A 22029-nucleotide genomic window follows, 5' to 3' on the forward strand; every position below is an offset into this window, starting at 1 on the left:
CTCCCTGCCCTGTTGGGAACCAGTCTGCCACTATCTGCTGCTTCTTCAGCACTGCTTCTAGTTTTCACTACACTGTAGCCCTGCACCCCCTGCCTGCCAAGATGTCCCATGGTCCCAGCCACTGCTCTGGAGCTTCTGATACATCTTGTCTAACACCTGTGAAAATGGCCAATGACGTGTTTTTAAAATTTGAAAAGTTTAATAGTATTAAAATAGTTATTAAAATAGTCATATAATTAGAGTAATAAAAATTTGGATGATTAGGACAGTATGAGACAATAAAAACAAAGAGTTACAGACAGTCTGGGTACCTCTTTCTGGGCAAAACAAGCCTGAAAAAGGATACACGTTAACAGAGGATTAACCCTTAAAAACAATAACCTGTTGCATATTCATACATCTCATGCATGATGCATAAAATCCATTCAAACAAAGGATTCTGTATGGTCAGTGTCAACTTCTTCCTCTGAATCCTGACAGCATCTTCAGGGCTGAGCGAGGCAGGAAGAAGTTAGTTTCTTCTGATAATAAGGGAGCAATAAATTCTTTTTCATTGAAATATTTGGGTGTCCTATGGCTGCTATCTTGGTGCAAGTACCTCATTCTTCTCTTAAAAAAAAAGTATCTTACATAGCATAGTTTCTATTTTAACATTATGTTATAACCTAAAACTATATTTAACACACTCCTGAAGAAAATTAATACAGCATAACTTTCTAACATAACACATACAATACACATATAATTTTAATATTTGCGAAAAGCCTGCAGCGATGACTGGCCGGAGACCCTGTGACCTGGCTAGCTGAGAAGGTGGCCAACAGTCCCACTGCAGCAGGGGGTGTCAGCCCCGGTGGCAAGGCCCCAGGGCTGGCAGCTTCAGGCACCCCTCGGCAGTAGTAGCCTTGGGCTGTGCCTGCAGGACGAGGTCTCGGGGTAGAGCTGCTGAATAGGGCGGAGCAGAAAAGAGCCGGACACTCTCTGGGGTCAAACGAGTTTAATGTCCCGGGGGGCGACCAGCAGGGAGTGACCGCGAGAGAAAAAAAAGTTGGGCATGGGATTATAAAGGGAGGTGGTAACTGGAGGTGGGATTTACAAAAAACCAATCAGGGGAAGTCAGGGGACGTGCTTAACATAATAGACTGTAAGGGAGAACTAATCGATACATTATAAAGGAGGGGCCCCGGGACCTCAGCCAATCACTACTCCCACTGAGAGGAACATTCTGGAAGACTGGGAGTGGTGGGGAGTGATTGACTGGGCCCAGGGAGGAGGGAAAATAATACATATTAGGAGATACAGGGTGGGGAAATTACATGACATAGGGGCAACCATAGCAACTAAATAATAGACAGAAACTAGGGTGGGGAAAACTGGGAGGACAGAACCATCGTAACAAGGGGGGGAAGAAACAGAACATACCAACACACCACAACATCTCCCCGTTTTTTGTTAAATAAAATTGAAAAGAACGGAAAAATCTGTACTAAAAGGTTCAAAAGGCTGGATTCCGGGGCTGATCAGTCCAGGCGTCTTCTTCTTCGAAACACAGCTCCTGGTGGTATAAGGGAGGCGCAGCGAGCTCTTCTTCATCTGCGGTTTCCTCTGCCTCCGAAGGATAGGTGTCTCCCTCTGCAGATTCTCCCGCTACCACCTGGTTGACACTTGGAGCTGTGATCTTATTAACAAGTCTTTGGACCAGCCCACGGACCAGCGAAAAGCAAATCAAAAGTAAAAATAAAACTAAAACAACTTTCATAACCGATTCTAGAACAGAACTGGCCCAACTGCCCAAGCCCCAGCCCTTAAAAATGTCCCTCAGCCAATCTGATGTTTCTTGCTCCATCCGATGGACTTGGTCTTTCATCTTCAGGATGGTGTGTCTGACGTTCTCAGCTCTTGATGACAAATTCATGCAGCAGAGGCCCTCAAACTCCTCACATTGATGATGATGGAGCAGCAATAGGAAATCTATTGCTGCCCTGTTCTGGAGTGTCGCCTTCCTTGTTATTTCCTCGTCTGTGAGGAGGTCGTATATAGCAGCCGAAGTCAAATTGGCTTGCTTAACCACCCAACACTCTAGGCGGCCCAATTCACCTAGAGACTTCGCCACTGATACCCACGGCAACAGAATGGTAAAAGCGACGGTTTTGGAATGGGACCAATGTGTAATTTCATCATCACAGTCTTCTGGGAGATCTTTAAGATCTCTTTTGGACCTGGCCAATTCTGCTGTGATGTTAGTCTTCTTCCAATTCACAATTTGAGTCATGTTGGGGGTAAACAGCGTCAGCTTGCCTAATGTGCACGGCCCTCCGATCAGACCAGAGGGGATGCCTGCCCACGCTCGGTCGCCACAAATTAAGAATGCTCCCCTGGGAAGGGCGTATGGGGTGCGGCCCGTGGTGGTGGGGCCGCTGATCTTTAAAACGGCCTTGCACCACTGGTAGGCTTGATATTCAGCTTTATTCTGTTGCACCACCTCATTGCCCTTCTCAATAGAGGAAAAGGTATACTCAAATTGAAAACAAATAGAGGAATTGGCGGAACCGAGCAGGTGGAGTTCAGTGGGCTCGGAGGGCAAAGGATCCAGCTTTACCACTCCGTCTCTCCAAGCGTTGCTGGAATCAAAACTAGGAAGGATAGTAAGACTCCGTGCCAAAATCGGGGAAAGGGCTGACTGAAAAGCGGAGGGGAATTTGCCTGGAGAGAAAGGGATCCCCACAAGGCACGACGACATCGGGTCCTCTGCTGATGCTGCGTCGAGGCAGATATGATCTTGCCCTAACGCCTGAGCCAAGGTACGCCAGACATTCACCTTTGGCTGAGGGACGATCCACGCTGCCCAGGGTGGAAGGAGGAGGCAGAAGATCAGGAGATGTAAAGGAGCGCTTGGACGCTGCCACAGTTGAGGGCTGAGCTGGGCCATTCTGGCATGGTGTGGGCCAGGCAAAGGGAGACAAACTGAAAAAACAAAACAAGCATGGTTATAACTTAAATATTTTCTTAAAGAGATGGTTCTGTCTCAAAAAGTAAATTAAGTTCGGGGGAAGAATCTGAGACAGGGGAGGAAGGTCGGGAATCAAGAACGACTCGAAAAGGGGCGCGAATCAATGGTGGAGAGGAAGGGGACCCGGTCGGAGGGAACCTGTGGGGAAAATAAAGGTGAGAGAAAGTGAGAGGTTTCCTCCTCCGCCGCCAACATGCCTCCTGCACCTGTGGCACAGTCTCGGATGTTTTTGCCTGCTCGGGGAGGAAGGGCTTGACCCATTTTGATGGTATCCATTTCGGCCCTGAGGGAGTGGACACGCAAGCGTATCCCCTCCCCCAGGTAACCAGGTCATATGGCCCTTCCATCCGCCAGGTCTCCGGATCCCTTATCAGAACCGGAGGCCTGGCCTTCGGCTGCAGCTGTTGGTGACTGCCGAAGTGCCGGACAACTGGAGGATTCAGGTTGTCAAAAGAGCAGTTTAGGAAGTTTAAGGTGTACAAAGCTCTCGACAACCGGACGTGGGGGGTCTCCACCTTCACTGCCGCGCGTTGTTTCTCCAAGATCCTTTTCAGGCTCTGGTGGGCCCTCTCCACCATGGCTTGGCCTGTCGGGGAATAGGGGATGCCGGTCTTATGCTCTATTCCCCATTGTTGCAGGAAGCTCCGCAGCTCCTTGGAGGTATACGCTGGGCCGTTGTCAGTTTTTAAAGCCCTAGGGATGCCCAGGACAGCGAATGCCAGAAGCAAGTGCTTCTGGACATCCGCCGCCCTCTCACCTGTGTGGGCAGAGGCAAAGATAGCTCCTGAGAAGGTATCGATGGAGACATGGACGTAACACAACCTCCCAAAGGACGGGATGTGTGTCACGTCCATCTGCCACACTTCACAGCTCGCCAAGCCCCTGGGGTTTGCCCCAGCTGCGATGGTAGGCATTTGATGGGCTTGGCATTGGGGACATGTGGCCACAATCGCCTTGGCCTGATCCTGCGTGAGATGGAATTGCCTGACCAGGCCTGGTGCATTTTGGTGAAAGAGCTGATGGCTGATCTTAGCCTGGCCAAACACATCTGGGAGCGGGCCCACCGTGACAGCAGCTGCGGCCAAAGAATCAGCCCGACGGTTGCCCTCAGCGATGAACCCTGGCAGATCAGTGTGTGATCTTACATGCATTATAAAAAACGGATGCTCTCGGTGGGAGACTAATTCTACGAGTTTTGAGAGCAAATTAAACAATTTTTGGTTAGAGATCTCCTGCAGAACTGCTGATTCCGCTCTAGATACTACACCAGCCACATATGCGGAATCTGTGACCAAATTGAAGGGACCAGGAAACCTCTCAAATGCTCGGACGACTGCGTCTAATTCAGCTACTTGTGGAGAGGCCTCCACAATGGCAACATCAGCCTTCCACCGCTGAGTCTGAGGATCCCTCCAAGTCATTACAGACTTGTGGGATGCCCCGGACGCGTCGGTAAATATTGTCAGAGCATCTAGAGGCTTCTTACTCTGAATTCCCTTGATTGATAATTTAAACTCCGAATTAAAAAGTTTATGGGCCGGCCGATCGACCGCAACGCGGCCAGTGTAGCTGTCTAATGCGAATTGAAGCATTTCATTGGTTTCCAGCAGTTCATTGAAGGTCTTTAATTTGAGTTGGCCCGAAACCAATTGAATTGGAAGGTGAATGCATGCAAAATCACAGCCTGCCAGCTCCCTGATCCGAGATCTCGCCTTTCGGATCAGTTCGGCCATCAGCTCTTGTGGCCTTGTCATCCTTTTGGACCTGTGCTGGCTGAGGAACACCCACTCTATGATTAAGAGGGGGTCGCCCAGACCCTGGTCCTTTAAACTCTTGTCCCACTGATGGATCAAGCCGTGAAGATGTGGCAGCTTCCCCAGAATAATGAATTTAAATGGCAGGCCTGGATGGTAGCGGTGGGCCTGCCTGGCCGAAATGATTTTCTGAACCTTCTCCAGGGCTACCTGAGCCTCTGGGGTGAGTTCCCTAGGAGAACTCAGCTCCTCTCCCCCTTTCAATAAATTGAAAAGGGGGGCTAGGTCTTCTGTTGGTATACCTAACCAGGGTCTCACCCAATTTAAAGACCCACACAGTTGGTGAACATCCGCTAGGGTCTGGACTTTCGTCCGGATGGCCAATTTCTGCGGAACAATGGTCCGCTTGGTGATTTCAAGGCCCAGGTACCTCCAAGGTGGCATCCTTTGAATTTTTTCTGCTTGGAGCTCGAACCCTGCAGCAACCAACGCACTGGTTGTCAGGTCAAGCGCATGGGCAAGTAGATCATCTGTTGGGGCACAGACGAGGATGTCATCCATATAGTGATGTAACAGGACGACATCCCCGAGGGCTGTACGGACAGGAGACAGCAGCGAAGCAACATACCACTGGCAGATCACAGGACTATTCTTTAATCCTTGCGGAAGAACTCGCCAGTGATAGCGCTTGGCCGGGGACTCACGGTTGATGGAGGGAACCGTGAACGCAAAACGCGGGGCATCATCAGGATGCAGAGGAATTTGGAAAAAACAATCTTTTATGTCGATTATAGCCCAATTCCAATTTTGGGGGAGCATTGTAGGGGATGGCATCCCTGGTTGGAGGGGACCCATGTCAATTACTTGTTCATTAATTTGGCGGAGATCGGTCAGGAGCCGCCACTTGTCTTTATTAGGTTTTTTGATGACAAACACTGGGGAGTTCCAAGGTGACATGGTCTCCACCAGGTTGCCTTTGAGCAGCTGCTCCTGAACGAGCTCGTTGAGCGCCTTCAATTTTTGTTTATTAAGTGGCCACTGCACTACCTGTACTGGCTCATCTGATCGCCAGTCCAGCTTCCAGGTAGGGCGCTCCTCAGTGGCCACTGCCCGAAAAACCTGGGGAGCCTTTGGGAGGTCAATTCTGGCTCCCCATTGGGCTAGCAGGTCCCTTCCCCACAGGGGCTCGGTGTAATCTAAAACAAATGGGCGTACAGAAGCCAATTGCCCATCTGGCCCCGTAATTTGTACAATGCTCTTTGATTGCTTCGCCAATTTTAGACCCCCTACACCTTGTATGTGTCCGGCTGCGTTTTGCAAATCCCAATGTGACGGCCAATCCCTAGAGGGAATGATCGTCACATCTGCCCCTGTGTCCAGTAACCCCCGCACGATTTTACGGTCTGAGCCCAGGGACAGTTGACATGTCAGCCTGGGCTTTTCTCTTCCCACAACTTGGGCCCAAGCAACCGTTGGAGGTGAGGACCCCTTAGATGACTGGGAATCCTGTACCTCCTCCGGCACTGGAATGGCTTGGGCGATGATTTGGCCCTTGGGGAGAGAAAGCGGGGGCTGGACGCAGTACAGCCCTAATGCAAATCTGTCCCGGTCAGTTGTTACTAACCCCGGGACTATGTGAAGATTGAATGGTGTGTGCTTGGTGTCCCCAACAATGATCCACCTGCTACGTCCAAGTCTCCTCCAGCTGCCGGGATGTTGAATGTCGGCAGTCACCAGGTGGAAATCAGTGTCCGGGAGATGTATTTTGCGGGTCAGCTGCAGCCTAAAGGGAGAAAACGAAAAGGTGGTAGTTAAAGCAGGTTGAGGCTGAAGCCAACAGGTACAGTAAGTCAAGTCCGGTAAGGAAAAGTCAAGTCCAGTAGAGGCATGTGGCGGGCTTCTCCCTGTTCCCTCCTCCCTGCCTGGTGCAACCTTGCCCGCCTTATTTGTATCATGGCGCAGGGAGGAGCTGCGCTCGCTTTCTAGTTTTTTTGCTGTTTTACTTCCTGCTTCCCAGCAGGACACTCCTTCCTTTTAAATGTTAAAAATTCTTGCCGCAGTGGGCAGTCAGGCATCCAGTGCCCCGTTTTTCCACATAGATGACACGGGTGGGTCTCTGGATGTCTCCTTGCAGCTCCTGGGGTAGACGTTCCAGCTGCTGCCGCGCTGTAATCCTCCTCATCGGCGCTGGAGGTCGACGCGAACGCCACTGAGTTCCGCTTGTTCTTCAGCTTGGAGTCAGGCGCTCCTGGCAGTGGGACTTCTCGTGCCACGACCTCCATCATTTGCTCGATGGTAGGTCGTGGACTACGGGGGAGGGTTCGGATGGCTCTCCGGCATTCAGAGTTTGCGTTCTTGAACGCCATCCGCCGCAACAGGTTTTCTCTTTCTCCCTCCTCGGAAGCTTGAGTCTCCACATATCTGTAAAGTCTTTCTAAAAAACGTAAATAGGACTCCTGTGGCCCCTGCTGGGGCTCTTCCTCGTCTTGCTGAGAGAAGACCACTGGGAGCTTGAAAAAGGCCCTCTCTGCAGCCCGACAGGACTCGGTGATCTGCGTCGGGAAGAGCACCCGCGCCTGAATCGCCCCACTGGCTCCGGTTTCACTGTCAGCTCCAGCGGGGGGGCTGCTTCCCCTGCTTCCCCCGCGCGAGCCAGCCTCTGCTTCACTGCCTTCCCCGTGCGAAAACTCGGTGTCTGCACCGAAGCGCCAGCAGCATAGCACCCTTAAAGAGCCAGATCCCATCCCAGGGGCACACCGTGATCCATGGGGGGAGATGGCTAAACAGAGGAGGGAAGCTTGGGCTGCTTTGGCAAAAGAAGTAATGCAAATGGGGGATGGTGAGGCGGTGGAAATAGCTTCTAGTCTTGCATGCCCAGTTACATACACACCACACTATAATGCACAGGGGAACCTTACGCATAATATAGCAGAATATACTCCCTTAGATTGGAAGCTGTTAACTCAGCTACGTTCTACGGTTAGTCAGTTTGGAGTAAAAAGTGAACCTGTTAAGCAAATGCTAGATTATCTTTTTAATACTCAGGTTTTATGTCCTAATGATTTAAGAGGAATAGTTCGGTTGATATTCACTCAGCATCAGCAGTTGTTGTTTAATGCACATGACCCATTACATGGAGTAACAGTAAAGGAGCTGATGGGCTTAGAGGCATTTTTACGTACAGAGGCACAGATGATATCGGGAGAAGATAAACTTAGGGAGTCTATGTGGTTAGTCAGTGCTGCAATTGAGATGGTTAAAGAGCCAGGAGGGTTACCGGTTTATATGGGCATTAAACAAGGTAGAGAAGAATCATTTGGAAATTTTATCGATAGAGCAGCTACTGCTATATATCGGGCTGGTGTTGCAGGGCCCTATTGAAGTAGTGTGCCTTGCAAAATAGCAATCCAGCAACCCAAAGAGTGTTAGCTGCTTTAGGGGCAAATTGGGCTATTGAGGAAGCATTAGAGTGAATGGCATTAATGCCAACAGCTTCACAGGCATTTATAGTAGAAGCCTTAAAGGAATTAGGATTAGGGTTGCAAAAGCATAGTCTACTCAAAATCAGGTGTTAGCTGCTCTTGCTCCTCTCCGAAGCGGCTCACTGGTGGTCACGTAAGGAGGCTCGAGACCATTCATCAAGTGTTACCGATGCGGCAATGAGGGACAGACACAAGTTGCCACCGTGTCATCGGAGACACCAGCAGCTGCCATGACATCGCTGCTACCTCCTGTCTGCAACCCGCAACAGCAGGGAGCCTCGGCTTGGACTTATCAGCAGCAGTAGACGTCACACTAATGACGAACCGGCCTGAGAGGATACCCACTGGAGTAAAGGGCCCTGTTATATTAAATGGACAAACATGTGGAGCATTATTGCTGGGACGTTCCTCTACAACTATGTTGGGATTATTTGTTTTGCCTGGTGGTATCGATGCAGACTTTACTGGGGAAATACAAATCATGGCTTACACCCTTTATCCTCCGATTAAAATTACAAAAGGACAACGCATTGCACAATTGGTACCACTGTCACAAATGACATCAGGAATACAATCATTTACTGGACAAACACGGGATGAAAAAGGTTTTGGCTCTACTGGTGTTGCACTTTTAACTGTGGATTTACAAAATAGACCAAAGCAAAAGGTTGGAATTACTTATGGGCATCAAAGCATTACCCTTTATGGATTATTGGATACAGGAGCAGATACTAGCATCATTTCTCCAGAAGCATGGCCACAACACTGGCCTCTATTTCCCTCATCAAACATGCTCACAGGAGTGGGAGGATTTACACTGGCAAGCAGGTCGCCGTCTTTGTCTGTGTGTATTGAGAATCAACAAATATCTGCTGTGTTTTCAATTGTTCAACTGCCTCCTACAGTTTCTTGTTTAATTGGAAGGGACATTTTAACACAATTGGGAGTGGTGTTAACTAATCAGCACCCTTTGGGGTAATTGCCATTGCTTGGACTTTCCCCATTCCACTCACCTGGAAAACAGATACACCAGTGGTGGTTAAGCAATGGCCATTAAAAGGGGAGAGTCTTATGCATGCCCATGAATTGGTACAGGAACAATATACAAAAGGGCACCTACGACTATCTACAAGCCCTTGGAATACACCTATTTTTGTAATCAAAAAGAAATCAGGTTTAGGAGAAGGGAATGAACGTGCAGATAAATTGGTTACCCTACCCATTGATAATTCTTGTCCTATTGACAAGCACACATTGGCCAGAGAAGCACATAGTAGATATCATCAAAATGCAAAAGGTTTAGCAAAACACTTTGAGCTGAGTTTGTCAGAAGCCAAGGCCATTGTCAGAGCATGTCCAACATGTAGTTATCATAATGGTGGGATAGGTCTAGGCATCGGGGTAAATCCTCGAGGTTTAGAAATAAATGAGAAATGGCAAATGGATGTTACACACATAGCCAGATTTGGTAAAGTCAAGCATGTGCACGTCACCATAGATACATATAGTCATTACATATGGGCTACGGCTCAGGCAGGAGAGAAAGCTACACATGTTATCAGACACCTGTTAAGTTGTTTCACTGTTATGGGAGTTCCAAAGAGTATTAAAACCGATAATGGTCCAGCTTATGTAAGTGCTAGGGTCCAGAAATTTTTGAATCAGTGGTCCGTTAAGCACGTGACAGGTATTCCACACTCTCCTACTGGACAGGCAATAGTGGAAAGAGCAAACGGTACCCTTAAGCAGTATATTGAAAAACATCAAGATTTGGCAGATCCACAAGCATGTTTGGCTAAGGTTTTGTATGTGATTAACCATTTATGCATTTTTGGGGAAGATGATACCCCCCCTGCAATGAAACGTCATCCGAGGTCAGGTCAGGAAAATACTAAGGAAACAGAGGTCTGGGTTAAGTATAAGAACCCGAGTACAGGATTATGGGAAAAACCTGCAAAAGTATTATATTGGGGTCGGGGGTATCTTTGTGTTTCCTCACCTACAGGGCCTTTGTGGGTGCCTGCTAAGTGGACTAAACCTGTTTTTGATGCAGCCTCTGGTGGATCGCCTTACGGAGGAGGACAGGGAGCGACTGGGGAAGAAACTGCTTCTAGTCCTACAACCACTACTGTTACAATTGAAGGGGTACTCGGAAGCGTTGGACAGAGCACTGACACGTCACTATCGGACAGCCCAGGAGCTGATTGGTTTTATTGACTCATTATCAACTTTTCATTTAACGAATCCAGCGAAACTACATTGTCTTGACTGTTACAATCCACATTGTGCTGCCTGGATAGCTCTACGTTGTGGGGGTTGTGAAAGAACTTTTTGGATAGAACAATCACTATTGTGGGATTTGTGGTGTCATACTTGTGAACAAGAGCACACGTGGGGTAAAAGTTGGCAAGATGAATTAAGGAGACAAACAGGGCAAAATGCATATATAGCTTTAAATCTTTATGAGTCTCCTGAACAGAAAATTCTTGCTTATTATCGATGGGAAGTACAATGTATTGTAAATAGAATTAAGGTTCAAAGTAAATCACGTATAGTTTCTATAAGGTGTAGGAAATTAGTGCCTTTAGCACAGCATTCAATTGTAGGACCCTTCAAAGGGGATCCTGATAGAGCATTAGATTGCTGCATTGACAAATTGCAAAAATTGAGTTTGCAAGTGGCAGGACCAGTGAGATCAGGAGCAGCAAGATTAAAGACAGATAAGAAAAAGAAGGCAAAAGGGGAAGGGTCTCATTTAAATAAGGGTATCAGTGATTGCTAATTAATTTTCTATGATTAGAACACTTTTACAGTTGTGGGACCCTCGGAAAGATATAGTTGTTGAGGAGGATAACGAACAAGAACTACGATTACGAAATAAGATACACCTTGTGTTAAAGAGAGACCTTGAGCTGTTAGCCTCATACAGTAAAAAGGCAGAAGAGGCTTTGCGATCACCGCCATTGAATTGGTTGCTTTGGATTGAAGAACCACAATTTCATACTGGTCCTTACTTATATTCACTTCCTTGTTATGTTTGCAAAAGGGATAATGATAAATGCTATGCATGGGTAGCTTTGCATTGTGTAGATTGTAATCAGGTTTATTGGTATTCACAGAGGTCAGTAGATTATTTATGGTGTAACCCTTGCTCTGGAAGGTGGATTCGAAATTATTTCTGGGTTAGAGCTCTTGAACAAAGTACTGGCCTGCCAGGACGGACAGGATTACAGCTTTTTGAGAGTGCAGAACAAGTGATTATAGCATATCTTAGGTGGAAGTTGCAGGAAAACCTTAGAATATTTGAAATTAATAAAGCCTCACGCATCATAGCAGCCCGCTGTAAAGCTGATTTGCCTTCAAACTTATCTCATGCTATACTTGTGAGCAAGGATGCTGATTTAGAATTAGATCAGTACATTCAAAAATTAACTCAGCCCTACAATAGACAATCTAACAAACCAGGGAAAAGACAGCGAAGAAAGGAAAAACAACGCAAGCAGAGGGAAGAAAGGGAGAAGCAAAGCAAGCAGAAAGAAAAATGAGGTTTGTTCTTGTTATACTGCTCAATGCTGTAGCAAGTGAAGCAGTAGGAATAACACACTTTAGTCAACCAAGGGAAAATTTATGGGTGACACTTGCTAATCAAACTAACCAATCATCACTTTGTCTTAGTCTTGGAGGAGTCACTAACCCATTTCGAACATGCCTAGTGGGACTTCCGGTGTGGTCTCCTGGAGAATTTTGCAGTTGGATAAACAACCAAACCTTATGTATGTCTAACATGTCAAACATCACATTGCCGGTGCAACAAGGGTATACTGCAGGTCAGAGTGATGGCTATCGTCAATGCTTTCTAATCCAATCACTTAACACCTCTTTGCATTCTCCTCCTGAGGAATTGGATCTTTTTGAAAGTACAAATGCCAGCGTATCTAACACTACAGCTGGTGGATGGTTTAGCTTCAGACTTTTGGGTGCTCAGAATTTAAACCAACCTAAAGAAACATGGGCCACCCTAGATTCATCCCTGAATGTGAGTGAATTCTCTCCACAGCATTACAATCAGTGTAACGGCACAAATATCACAGCACCAATGAAATTACCCACAGGAATATTTTTGATTTGTGGAGACAGGGCGTGGAATGGCATACCAGCTAAACCACAGGGTGGACCCTGTTATTTGGGAAAATTGTCACTGTTTCACCCTAATGTGTCCTTGCTAATGCAGCTGAGTCAAAATTCAAACAGGAAAAAACGTAGCATACATGACTTAGACTGCAGCAAGATAGGAGATCCACGGTTTTGGGGCACATTCAAACAGGTGGTGGTTTCAACTATCTTGCCAGGAGGATCTGCCAATAAAGCTATGAATTTAGCAAAACAATTAGGATGCTGGGCAAGGGATGAGTTGAACAAGACATCACAAATTTTAGACATGTTAACTGCAGATGTGCAAAGTGTTAACCATGCTGTTTTGCAGAATAGAGCTGCTGTAGATTTTTTGCTCTTAGCACAAGGGCATGGATGTGAAGAGTTTGAGGGAATGTGTTGCATGAATCTGTCTGATCATTCGGTGTCCATTCACTCTAAGATAAAAGAATTGCAACAGGGACTTCACAAACTTAAGGAAGAAGACGGTTTAGGAATTGACGAATGGCTTAAAGGCTTAGGACTTGGACCGTGGCTGAGGAACCTTGTGATCTATGCTATAGGCCTGCTCGGTGTAATCTTACTGTTTTTGCTTATTTTGCCTTGTATCTTTAACTGTATTCAAAACATGGTTAGCCGTACAATAGCAAAAACATGGCAAACTAATCTCCTTGCGCAAGAAGAAAACGGGGGAAATGTGGAGAGATTTATTAATAATTGGTTAGCTGAGAAAGGCCACGCTGAAATAATGCCGCTGGTTAAGCTGAAAGAGAAAAGCCAGCAGTCAGCAAGCTAAAAGGAAAGGTCAGCAGTGACCTTGCTGCAACATGAGGAAAGGGAGTAGAGATATTCCTGAATATATCCTGAGAATATGTAGAAAGTATCAAAAGTAGAACCATAGGAATGTAGAAGTAGGCGTAGATGCTGATATGTAAGCTGACCAATCCTGAGCTCAACTTTTGCAATATGTATGAAGCTCATTATTAACTGTATTTAACCCGCCGTACTGATCAATAAAATTGGGCCTATGATGATCAACGGATGTCTGGGTCTCCTTCCGTCGACAGAAAACCTGCTCCAAGGAGTCTGGCCAGGATCTCCTCGGAGTCCTCCTTTTGGAGGGCCAGGTCGGACCGATCGAGAGGGGGCAGAGGGAAGATGGAGCCTCTGCTGTGGGTTGGCCTTGAGGACCCCCCTCAAGGGCTCCGACCGAGGGACACGGGGTGAGGTAGACGGGGTAGGGACAACAGAACCAGGGGAACTGGGATTCAACCGCGACACTGATGAATTTTTTCGCAGTTCCCTCTGCTGAGACAACAATTGCAAAACTTTACCCGCCCAGTAAGCGGCCGGGTAAAGCTTTGCCTCCCCAGAGCTGACCTCTTGATCTAATTTTGCTAAAACAGCTTTCCAATAGAGAGGGTCTCTAATTTGCTCTGGGGTAGTGTTGGGGAACTGAGAAAAAATCCACTTTACTAAACTCTTTAAAGCAACCTTCGGGGGATCTAAACCTCCCCCAAGCAACAAACTTCTAACCTGGTGAAAGGCTCTTTTTTGAGGAGAGCTCTGACGCGCACCCATCGCGTAAATTAAAGAAAACAACAGAGAAAGTAAAGAAAAGAGCACTCCTCTGATGACACTGACCGCCTAAACCGAAGTAAAAAAAAACAACTAAAACAAGAACTGCTCGTCTGCCCGCTCCCACGCTGCCGCTTGCCTAGAAGACCGGTCCCAAAGCAGGCATGAGCCCCCAACAGCAAGACAGCAGGAAAGTGAAGGAAAAGAGGGGTTGGGAGCTGTCCCCAAAGCAGGGCTCAGGTCCCGGGAAGATTAAAAAGGTGGGAGGGAAGACCCCCAAGGCAGGGGCTTACCAATCAGACGAACGGCGAAAAGAAGATCCGGTAGAGGCAGAACTCCGCCCTCGGAGCTCTCCTTGGGTGAGAGGAGTTGTAGCTCCGGGTCCACCGGGAGCGCTGCTCCTACAACGGAGCCTGCTGCGACTGGTGGTAGATTAGTGTCCAGAGGTCCGATGACCTTGTCCACGGGGTCCGAGCGAGGGCCACGCGGTGGGTGCCAATCTGCAGCGATGACTGACCGGAGACCCTGTGACCTGGCTAGCTGAGAAGGTGGCCAACAGTCCCACTGCAGCAGGGGGTGTCAGCCCCGGTGGCAAGGCCCCAGGGCTGGCAGCTTCAGGCACCCCTCGGCGGTAGTAGCCTTGGGCTGTGCCTGCAGGACGAGGTCTCGGGGTAGAGCTGCTGAATAGGGCGGAGCAGAAAAGAGCCGGACACTCTCTGGGGTCAAACGAGTTTAATGTCCCGGGGGGCGACCAGCAGGGAGTGACCGCGAGAGAAAAAAAAGTTGGGCATGGGATTATAAAGGGAGGTGGTAACTGGAGGTGGGATTTACAAAAAACCAATCAGGGGAAGTCAGGGGACGTGCTTAACATAATAGACTGTAAGGGAGAACTAATCGATACATTATAAAGGAGGGGCCCCGGGACCTCAGCCAATCACTACTCCCACTGAGAGGAACATTCTGGAAGACTGGGAGTGGTGGGGAGTGATTGACTGGGCCCAGGGAGGAGGGAAAATAATACATATTAGGAGATACAGGGTGGGGAAATTACATGACATGGGGGCAACCATAGCAACTAAATAATAGACAGAAACTAGGGTGGGGAAAACTGGGAGGACAGAACCATCGTAACAAAGGGGGGGAAGAAACAGAACATACCAACACACCACAACAAAAGCCAATCATAAAATACACATTTTTCACACACTCCAGGATTTTTGCTTATTTCTGTTTGCCCAGCTTGCTGCTTCCAAGAGTCCTGATGGGGCACCAGGATTGACTGCCTCAGGGTTTTTTTTGTAAAGCAAAGCCTCCCTTCCATGCCTTCCCTTCTCAGTTGAGAAGGTTGTCACTGGATTCCTAGTTCTTTTTTGTTGTTAATAACCATAGTTGTTGCTGTTGATTTGCTTTATTATACATACTAGTAAAGAACTGTTATTCCTATTCTCATATCTTTGCCTGAGAGCCCCTTAATTTCAAAATTATAACAATTTGGAGGGAAGGGGGTCACATTTTCTATTCCAAGGGAGCCTCCTGCCTTCCTTTTCAGACAAAGGAACAAAGACCAGTGGTCATCCTTGTGATAGCAAAATCCTCAGGTCTAAAGGACTCTTTACAAGAAAATGTACTTGTCGGCTAAGAATAAGTAGAAATCTCAATGACTTTGAGATAAATTTCATTTTACCCTATCACCATAAAGACTTTGCTTAGTTTTATGTATATGCTAGGAAATTAAACAGGCCAGGAATGAAAGAGACTGCCTATTTCCTTCAGTTAGCTAAATTTAGTTAGCTCCGGCATTATCCATTTTTTTCTCCCTAGACTTTAAACAGCTCTGATAAACCATAGTGGCAGTTGACACTCTAAAACATTTCACATCTACATTATTTGGGATAACTGAAGAAAGGAAGACACACAAAGAACAGTGTGAGAACTGAAGAAGTGACCACTTACTGTGGGAATCCATAAAATCAGAGGGTTTTAGGAAGGTGGTAAAAAGACAGGCCTCAGATAAAGCGGAACTGTGAACAGTGCTAAAACAGCAGAAAAAATATCTAAGCTGTAGAGAGGACATGAGAAATAGAACAATAGAGCTGTGTAGTTTGGCTTTCTAAGTTGCAAAATGTTTATCTAGTGGATATTAAGAAGGTTATGATTATGAATAGAGCTTTATTCATTGTCTCTTATAAACGGTCATTGTATTCAAGAATAAGCAACCATTGTTTTAACCAAAGCTACATGTGTTTAAGATGATTGGATAGAACTACTGTCAGTATGCTTTTGCTCTATGTAATTGGCTAAGACGGCTATATGGTATGTTGTAACATTAAGGTTTTTTGGCCTGCTGTCTGGATAGCGAGCTGTTCGCATCGCTCTATTGTCATAATCATGTAATGAGACTGATGCTGAAAAATAAATAGCTCAAGACGCTTTTCACAGGAGCCCCGTCCTGTTCACGTCTGTATATAAATTGCTGGCATCACTTACCATTTGAAATTATAAAGGTTTATTAAACCTTAAAAAAAATACAACAAAAGGACTAAATTAGGAAAAATAACAGCACCACACTTGCCACTCCTGAATGAAATCCAGGTTTCATTGGATCAGAGAAGGAGAAGAGCTGAGCTTCAAAACAGCAGAGAGCAGCTCTTGATCAACATGCCCATGACCAGGATGACTAGTTTTGATCAACAGCATGAGTGTGGGGTCAAGACTAGAGATGTTCCATTGGGCACCTTTGTGGCGAGCGGGGAGCCAGTAGACACTCCCTGTGGGAAAGTGAATCCAGGTTCCAAATCCCGAAAAGTTAAAGGCCAAACTTGTGGGGGCTCCCTTTTGGACTAGTAAGAGGAGTCACTTGGGTTTTGGGTGGACTGGTCACAGGAAAGTTCTTTCTAAAAACCTCAGGGCTCTCAGGAGGGGAGTGAGGGGAGAAGTAATTGGGAAGGGCCAGCAATGGGATCAACACTCACCATTTGCCAACAAGATGTTTATAAAGTCCTTAAATTTATTTCAATTTCCTATGGGAGAGACTTTTTCAAATAAGATTTGAAAAAGATTGTCAAATGGCATCATAACACCTTTAGAATATCTACAGACATCATTCATTATGCTGACCTTTGAGACATGATAAGTGCGCCTTTAGAGATCAGGGCACCCCAGTTTATGCCTATTTTTAATGTGGTTCAAGATACCATCCACCAATTTGAGCAAAATCAAAATTCTAGATTGTCAGCTCTCTCTCCCATAGACCCTTTTTAGCTTATTTGAAGCTTCCGCTACCCTCTCTCCCTCAGACTCTCCCATCCCATTCCCAGTCCTGAGACCAGGATACCATTGGCTGTGTTATCCCGGTCTCCCCTGTCCAAGATGGCGATGGCCACGTCACTTGGAACTAGTTTTTATGCACCTCTCCTTCTTTTCCTGTCCATAATCCTGCCCCGGCTCCAGCCCCTTCCCCTGAAGGCTCCACCCCAAGGGGTGGCAACCATTTCACCATAGGTCACGCCCCTTCTGGAAGGGATGGAAACAGAAGCTCCCTACTGGAAACCATCATTTTATGTACTCCCCCCACAACGGCAGTGCCCATGTTCCCCACCCTGTCCTTACCCCTTCTCCTACCAGAAACCCAGATAGCTTTGCACTATCACATAACATACAACATCAGTGCCCCTCTGGAAACAAATCCCTCCATTGTCAACCGAGTCAGAATGATATAGTTCTTCTTAAATAGAGATGATACAGTATTCTCTAGTATTTGAAGTGCAGCATCTGTCATATAGACTTTCACAAGACCAGATTCCCCATTCCCACTTGGTAACAAACCCACATGAGGGAAGCACCATCTCTCCAAAGAGCTGGCCAGACCGCCAAGCCCGCTCCGACTCCCAACTAAAACAATGGAAATTTTTAGAATAACTGTGTTCCATTCCAAGTTTTTAAAGACTAATGGCAAAAGGAAGGAGATCATCATCATTTCCATGCAAGATAATAATTAGTGGCAACTGTCCAAACTGTTTGGGACACTCTAAGCTCCCTTCTAAGTTTATTTTGCTGTGTAAACCATCCTAAGCCTACATGGGTTTTGTATCAAAAACATGTTTGTTTAATTATTTCCATTATCCTAGTTACTTTAAAACTGTTGAGTATTAATATTGCTTTTGTTCTGAGCTCAGAGTTACTTTTTGTGAGTTCACTAAGTTTAATTATTTCATTTTAATTTTAGTAGTTAAATTAATTTAATACACTCCTTTATGCTCTACCTATTGCCTCTTTTGCAAAGGGCCTCGTAAAGGAACAAATATTCACAGTTTTATAAGGAAGAGTGTTCTCTTTTGTGTGTTCAACCATAAGATATTTTAATTAGTATTTAATGTTTTAAAACATAATGTTCATCCATCAAAAGATAATAAAAAGTTTATTGGGAACAAAAAAGTAAGTGTAAAAAGGTATGTGTAGAATGTTGATAGTAAGACGAGGAGTGCTGTGTAGAATGCTTAAAATTGAACTCAAGAAGCTGTAAGTAGATAGCTTGGTCATAGAATATAATTTCACCTGTACAGTTTCCACAGGGTTACTGACATAATTAGCATAGGGGAAACTTGAAATAATGTTGTTATAGAGCAAGCTGCTTCCTGAGTTACTTATGAAATCCTTACTAGTAAGTTTGTTTGATGAAAGAGAGAGGAGGAGAAAGACAGAAGAGACAGTGAGAGAGAATGCATGAAACAGAAAATCAGTGGTTTACTAATAATAAAAGGCATTAAGATGTGAGTAAACAGAGGACAGCAACCATTTTAGTTAATAGTTACGTTAATCAGGGTGTTTAACTTTATCTCCTCGCTTCTACCTCAGTTTCCTTACAAATGCTAAATTTAATCTCTTATATGTACCCTGTTTCATAAAATAGCCCATGTAAGGGTTTATGCAATTTAATCTGTGATGTGAGTTCTACATTGCAGAGAAAAAGGCAGTAAAAGAAAAGAAAAACAATTCAAAGTGTAGTGGCGCAGTGCATGGTGGCCTGCGCCTGTAATTTCAGCTGCCAGAGAAGCTGAGCCTAATGGATTACTTGAGTCCAAGAATTCTGAGCTACTGTGCACTGCACCAAGCGGACATCTAAGCTAAGACCACCATCAATTAGCAACTCCAAGTTTCCATAATAGACAATAGCAAAATCGCACCTGTAAATGACCGTGCTGTCACAGCCTGAGCAATACAGAGAGCCAAAGATCCTTCCATCACAAGAACTTTCCAAAAATGAACTACTAACAAGAGTTTGCTTGAAGTTAAACTTCATAAGTGTTATTATAAAGTTAATCACCTTCTTCAGTTTTATAATTACATTCCTGGGAACGTACTGTTTAGTGTTATACATGTATATCTGAGAATCTTTTATTACTCTTTGTTATTTCTTTAATAATTGTTCTCAAGTTTTATTTTGCTAATTTCCAAAATTTTGTTTGTTAACCAAGACTCTCTTCTTTTAAAAAAAAAAAAAGGGGGGGGGGCGGGGAATGTTGTGGTGTGTTTTTGTTATATATTGTTTTCAACAATTGGTTTTGTACCCCCCTCCCCTGAGGCATTGGTTTAGCCCGTTTCAGTCCTCCTTCAGTGCTACGTCTTGTTCCAGAGATTTTCCTGTCAATTTTGTATTCCTTGATACCTTATTGGTTTAGTTAAACTGTTCCCCTCCCAAGTAACTCCCTATTGGTTTAAACATTGCAATCCCCGCCTTGTGTTCCTCCCCAGTCTCTTAGCTATTGGCTCTCCACCCCAAGCTCCACCCCAGTCCTGTCCCTTAAAACCCCACTGCCTTGCCTTTGTGGGAGATTCCTCTTCTTATATTTAGTTTTTCATTTTGCAGTTACGAACACTTTTAGTTTCGCCCTTTTAGCATAAGAAACAATCCTCGGATAAGCAAGCAAGGCCCATCTCGTCATTCTGTGTTGATCCATTGGCAACTACTGAGGAGGGTTCGGGGTCCTGGGAGAGTGTAGCCCCCCCATCACCGGGTGCGCTGTGACAGGGCAGTTGAGAATGAGAAAAGCTTGTTGCTGGGGGGCGCAGCATAACAACACCGACCTCCAATCAAGTTGCAAGAAAGTAGCCTCCATGAATAAACGGCAAAGAAGAGTTGACTGATAGACTTTAGGAGGGGCCAGGGTTGCCTGATGCAACCCCCCGGGGTATAAAAGGTGAAGCAGCCATTTTGTAGACAAGGACATGGCACATGGCCAGTCACAAACTCCCAGTGGCACTGTCCTTTTTCCTTATTCAGTCCTTTGTTGTATTTTGTTGACATTTAATAAACCCTTGAAGTTTTAAAAGTAAGGGGTTATTTCTCACAGCAATAACACGTTGGATTACCCAGAACATGACCACAAACACAGGCAAAGGAATATTAGTATCAAGTCTGACATTAGCTTTCCAGGAAGTCATTATTGAAATTATAGCCAGTTACTTGGTGGGACAGAAATTACTCAGGCAAGAAGGACATTTTCCTCATGGTGCCATTATTTTTACTGAGCAGAAGAAAAATTATTTCATGATGTTTCATCTGTATTTGAACATCTGCAGAGAAAGATCACAGAAGTTATATGACATTCTTTCAAAATTCCAGGAATTTTAAGCATTGTTGCAGAGGGTAGAGCACCAGCCCCTAAATTTTGCACTTTTTGTTCAGGTTCTATTGGTTAGCCTTCTGATAATCAAATACTTATCTTCACTCTGTTTGAAAGTTTTGGTTTTCCAGTATATGACTGCCAAAGAAAGTCCCATTAGCATTAGCAGTATATGTTAACAGGCTATTTTTTATTATTCAGATTATCTGGACATAACAGAAATTATGTTTTTAGTAGAAAAATTACAGTTCTACTTGGACTAACAAAATTAAGTTTTAAATTAGTCAATCTACACTTGTGTTCTGGTTTTGTCTGGTATAGAGTTGGTTTTCTTCTTAGTAACTGTAACATTGCTATGTTTTGAATTTAGTATGTGAATAATGTTGATAACTCACTGCTGTTTTACTTATTGCTCTGCTGTTTTAGTTAGTGCTTACCCTGAGCCAAGGGGTAAGCCATTCACCCAGAATGGCCAAAGGGATATCCCAGACAATAGAATGTTATGGTCAGTATATAAACTGGGGGGAGTTGGCTAGTATTGGTTGATTGCTGCTTGGGGACTGACTGGGTAGCAGTCAACAGGTGGTGAGCAGTAGTATGGTGCATCACTTGGGGTAGGTTTTGGTTTTAGTTTTACTCCTCCCTTATTGTAATCTCCCTTTTCATTACAATTAGTACTAGTAACAGTAGGAGTATATTTTACTTTATTTCAAGCATTAAATGCTTCTTCATTTAATACACAAGTTCTACTTTTTTTTCTAATTTTCATCCTCCATCCTTCTGGGGCAGAAAGGAGAGAATTGTTGACCTGTTGCATAGTACTTAGTTGCTGGCTGGGTGTCTTTGGGTGTTTTTTGATGATAGTCTATTCCATGATCCTCTGCTTTATGCCCAAAAATGCTTGCTATACCTTTAAGGTGTGGCCAGGGTAGAGGGGGGCCTTGGGCTCTTTGGCAGGCTTTCTCAAAGCCTCACTCCCCTGGTATCCAGGTGGCATGTGGTCTGCTTTTGCTTGGTTTTTTTTAGCCCAGATAAGAAAATTTTTCCCTTCCCTGGCCTGGAAGAAGCTGCAGCAGCAATCCTTCAGCAGCCTTTTAATGTGAATTGGACAGTTTGTTAGTCCAAAACAAAGAATTGTGGGCTGCAGGACAGGGGTTGCTTAGGATCAGCGGGAGAGGGGCCACTCTGTTTCAGCCTCAAACCTTGGGAAAGCTGAGCCAGGGAGAAAAAGCACAGCAAGCACACCAAGCTGGGCTCCAGCCCAGCTGCTTCATCTGCTGTGGAGAGGAGGTCAATGCCAGAGAGTAACCAGATTTTCATCTGTTGCCCAAATTGCTGCATGAAGCTCCTGTTTGTTTCTTTTTTCGCTCCTTCCTGAGAGAGACCCCAACACCACCTTGTACCACATGTTGTGAGTGGGTATTTTCCCT

General features: G+C 45.4%; 1 protein-coding gene across 1 annotated transcript; it reads right to left on the minus strand.

Annotated features, from left to right (window-relative positions):
* Positions 1-236: 236 nt before the first annotated feature.
* Positions 237-15142, minus strand: LOC131559519 (uncharacterized). The gene is made up of 2 exons (XM_058807918.1): positions 14270-15142; positions 237-2964 (listed from the first exon to the last, which is right to left on the minus strand). The coding sequence occupies exon 2, from the start codon at positions 2927-2929 to the stop codon at positions 1496-1498; it is 1434 nt and encodes a 477-aa protein (XP_058663901.1). The 5' UTR covers positions 2930-2964; positions 14270-15142; the 3' UTR covers positions 237-1495.
* Between the last annotated feature and the right edge of the window lie 6887 nt (positions 15143-22029).

Source organism: Ammospiza caudacuta, chromosome 1 (assembly GCF_027887145.1).
Source record: "Ammospiza caudacuta isolate bAmmCau1 chromosome 1, bAmmCau1.pri, whole genome shotgun sequence".
Taxonomy (NCBI): Eukaryota; Metazoa; Chordata; class Aves; order Passeriformes; family Passerellidae; genus Ammospiza; species Ammospiza caudacuta.

Coding starts and splice junctions, on each gene's coding strand:
- LOC131559519 (XM_058807918.1), bottom strand. CDS start 2,929: ATGGCCCAGCTCAGCCCTCAACTGTGGCAGCGTCCAAGCGCTCCTTTA.